This window comes from Cibotium barometz, chromosome 66, assembly GCF_041138505.1.
Source record: "Cibotium barometz isolate CiBa-2024 chromosome 66, ASM4113850v1, whole genome shotgun sequence".
NCBI lineage: Eukaryota > Viridiplantae > Streptophyta > Polypodiopsida > Cyatheales > Cibotiaceae > Cibotium > Cibotium barometz.
The window spans coordinates 7432003-7435785 of NC_141111.1; the positions used below are offsets into that span (position 1 = coordinate 7432003).

General features: G+C 47.2%; 1 protein-coding gene across 3 annotated transcripts; it reads left to right on the top strand.

Annotated features, from left to right (window-relative positions):
• Positions 1 to 703: 703 nt before the first annotated feature.
• LOC147602716 (protein HOTHEAD-like) lies at positions 704 to 3215 on the top strand. Of its 3 annotated transcripts, XM_086797562.1 has the most exons (5): positions 704 to 825; positions 986 to 1113; positions 1183 to 1627; positions 1732 to 2667; positions 2968 to 3215. In XM_086797562.1, exons 1-4 carry the CDS (start codon positions 756 to 758, stop codon positions 2274 to 2276), a joined length of 1188 nt encoding a protein of 395 aa, XP_086653688.1. In that variant the 5' UTR covers positions 704 to 755; the 3' UTR covers positions 2277 to 2667; positions 2968 to 3215. The 3 variants fall into 3 exon arrangements, with proteins under 3 accessions (XP_086653688.1, XP_086653685.1, XP_086653686.1); XM_086797559.1 differs by having other exon boundaries at positions 986 to 1627; XM_086797560.1 differs by having other exon boundaries at positions 725 to 810; positions 986 to 1627.
• Positions 3216 to 3783: the final 568 nt, after the last annotated feature.

A 3783-nucleotide genomic window follows, 5' to 3' on the forward strand; every position in this document is an offset into this window, starting at 1 on the left:
TTGTCTTTTCTTATGTGTATACACGTGTGTATATTTGTTGTGTATGAACTATGTGTGGCTGTGTTTGTGTGTGTTTGATATACACACGTAGACACACATGCATGCACACACAAACACATGCTAGTGTTACATGTGTAAATATGTGGAACCTTGAATACCTGAGTATGATCTAGTCCATCCCCTTTGCCCACCAAGTGGCTGCCCTCTCCTGCCTCTCGTGGACGGTGGCCCTCTCCCTCCTCTCGTTTGCCCACGAGATAGATAGATAGATGTGACAAACCCAACAATTCAAAAGGCCACCGTAGATGCAGGTCGGAGAAAGTGAATGGGACGGTGTACCAAACCCAAACTATTTAAGGCCACCGTAGATGCAGGTCGGAGAAAGTGAATGGGACGGTGTACCAAACCCAAACTATTTAAGGCATCTCACTATAGTCCCGAGTCCAGCTCATCCTGTCCTAACGGGAATCGCAGTCCAGACTCCACTCGAGGAAAAGCTTGCATTCGTACAGCCAGCACAAAAAGCGATCGTGATTTCTTGATGTTCGCGCCTGCACTATCGAGGGTGTAGGTAAGTATTCATTGATCAATCCTGCAGGTACGTATTCATTGAAGTTGCTAACAGGTTTTGGGGATCTTCTGCACAAGTTTTCAACCTCTATCCCTACAACTTGGAACGGTGGATCGAGTTGTAGAGCGACAGGAAGGCTGGAGCCTGGAAGCCTCTCAAGGATTGCTAGCTCAGTTCGTGCAACATGGCTGTCTTCATAACTATACTATCTGTGCTGGTTGCGGCTGCTTTACGAGTTGGTCAGTGTACAGCTGGTATGCCGCAGCTGTGTCTTCAGTCCATTCTCCAAAGCGCATTTGCTGATTTCACATTTGGATACTCGTTTAATGAACGAACCTTCGTAATCGTCGGATGCTGCTGCCGCGGCTAGTGCAGACTCTAAACTGTCTCCATGTTGAATCGTCGCCTGTACAGGTATCTCGAGCTTTTCCTTTGTAAAAAACGCATCTTTCTCGTCCCCGAGTTCGGAATACGATTTCGTCATCGTGGGCGGAGGCACAGCTGGATGCCCTTTAGCTGCCACGCTATCACAACGTTTCAAGGTCCTGCTTTTAGAACGTGGGGGCTTCTCGGACCCCTTTCTTACCACGCGAAGCAATTTTCTTTTGCAGATCATTGACAATAACTCAAGCACCTCCCCGGTTCAAGCTTTTGCATCCGAGGAAGGAGTGGCCAATCATCGAGCAAGAGTATTGGGAGGTGGAAGCAGTATAAACGTTGGGTTCTACACGCGGGCTAGCGCATCATACATTGAGGAAGTTGGGTGGGACGAGCGCCTTGTCAAGGAATCTTACGAGTGGGTGGAGAAGGCGCTCGTCAGCTTTCCCTCGGAGCTTCCTGATTGGCAGGCCACTGTGCGCGTGGGGCTTCTGCAGGCCGGAGTGCTGCCAGATAACGGAGTTACGTTGGATGATAGGTATGGGACCAAGACCAGTGGCAGCATTTTCGATAGCAATGGCAATCGGCGGTCGGCTCAGGAATTGCTAGCTTATGCGAAGCCTGAAAACATCGACGTTCTGCTGTTTGCAGAAGTCGGCAAGATCCTGTTCCATCCAGGTGCGTAGGTGTTCATCCCTGCGATCAGTGATTTACTGGCTGACTTGGTTCTGTTGAAATCGACAGTTTCCGTGACCGGCCATCTTTGTCTCTTTCCGTGTTAGGCAATGGGCCTCCGGAAACGTCCGGAGTAGAGTACGTTGATGAACAAGGAGGTGTGCATCGGGCCTCTTTATCTCAAGGTGGCGAAGTGATAGTCTCTGCAGGTGCACTCGGGAGTCCCCAGCTGCTTCTCCTGAGCGGGATCGGTCCAAGGAAGTATCTTCGTTCTCTAAATATCGACCCGATACTAGACCTTCCGAACGTCGGAGAAGGCATGGCAGACAATCCTATCGTGCCTACGTTACTGCCCTTCCGCCAACCGCTTCCGCCGTCGCTCGTCGATGTAGTAGGAAAAAGAGCATTCGACACGTTCATCGAGACGCTAAGCGGGGGTGATGCAAACTACATCCGAGCGTTAGTAGGGATCTGGAGCGTATTGGTACCGCGAGAAAGGATCGATCCACATGCAGTGAGCTCGGTATATGAGCATTTTATGAGCTTACGGCCTGAAATCTTCGAAGAGTTAAGGGACAGGGTGGGGTTTTTGTTGGTGAAGGTGAGCGGGCCTGCGTCGAGGGGGAGGCTAAGGCTGAAAGCAAGAGCGTGAGAGACAATCCCGCAGTGAGCATCAACTACTTTAAGGAGAAGGAAGACATGGAGAAGTGCATTATGGGGATGAAGGTGGTGAGATCGAAGGCCGTGAGGAATGTCTCATACCTGTGGTGGGAGGAAAAGTTACCCAAGGGGATTAGCGCTGGGCTGTCTGTTGTGGGCAATCTGGTCCCCCGCAACACCGCTGACCCGACTGCCATGGCTCTCTTCTGCAACAACAAGGTGGCCACCAGCTGGCACTACCACGGCGGCTGCCAGCTCGGCAAGGTCGTGGACTGGCCCACTTATCGTGTCACCGGCGTCACGGGGCTCAGAGTCGTGGACGGTTCCACTTTCCTCACCTCCCCTGGAGCCAATCCACAAGCCACTGTCATGATGCTCGGCAGGTACTCCTCCTTTTACATCCAAATCCCATTCACTTTCTAAGTTTTGTCGACTAATAAAGGGTTTGGCTGGCGTCGTTGGGAGGCTCTATGGCCAATCCTAGCACCTTTCAATGACTCAGGATAGTGATGCAAATGTCTTTATGGACATTAGTCACTGTCGACCAAAAGATTGTTCTTTCTGGCTATCATGCAGCCACCCTCCACCCTTCACATGTACACATATAACCTAAGTTAGTTAGCCTTTTCTTACAGTTGCATGAGTAAATTGTTCTTGAATATAACGTTCAGCACTCCTTGCAGATATGTGGGGGTGCAAATTCTACAACAGCGAACAACCTAATGGAGAATCCAACCAAGAACTTTGAATTAGCTATTGTAGTTATGTATTCACAAAGAGAAACAACATATCTCAAGACAAGATCCACATATATCAACTATTGTCTCACCATTCAAAATTTGTGAGCTCTCATGTATCTTGCAACAATAATGTGCTAGACAAGATTATCATGTTGTTCAAAATTGAATCATCACGTGATCCTTTGTGTTTCTTTGCTAGGTTAAGTCTTGATGTACTTGGCTGCCAAATTCTTCACCTTTACTCAATTCTTTTGCTTTTAAAATCATTCTCCAAATTTATGTGACTCCAAAATTTATTGGCCATGCTTGTGATCATTCTAGTCTTATGGAGGAAAGAGCTGAAATATACATGGAACTATCAATCAAGATGTTTCTACTAATTAGTAATATCCAAAACTCCCCCCTAAGACCTTTGATAGAATCTAAATGATGAACCTCAAGCTAAACAAAAGTTGCAAAGTAGTACTATCTTTATTGCATTACAATAGTTTATACAAAGGTTGAACTAAATATGAATTCTAAAGGGCAACTACAAGTACATTTAGAAAAGCAAATTTGCACACTTTGGATGGGCTATCTAACCAAGATACTAATGCATTACTCTATAGCCTTAGAAGGGATGACCAATGGGAGGACACTCATACGAGGAATAATGAATTATTGACTATTGTAGAAGTTAGAAGCTATGAGTTTTGAGGAAGGAGTACCAACTCTTGAAGATTTTCAATGAAAGGACGGCATGCCATTAACTTTGGGAAG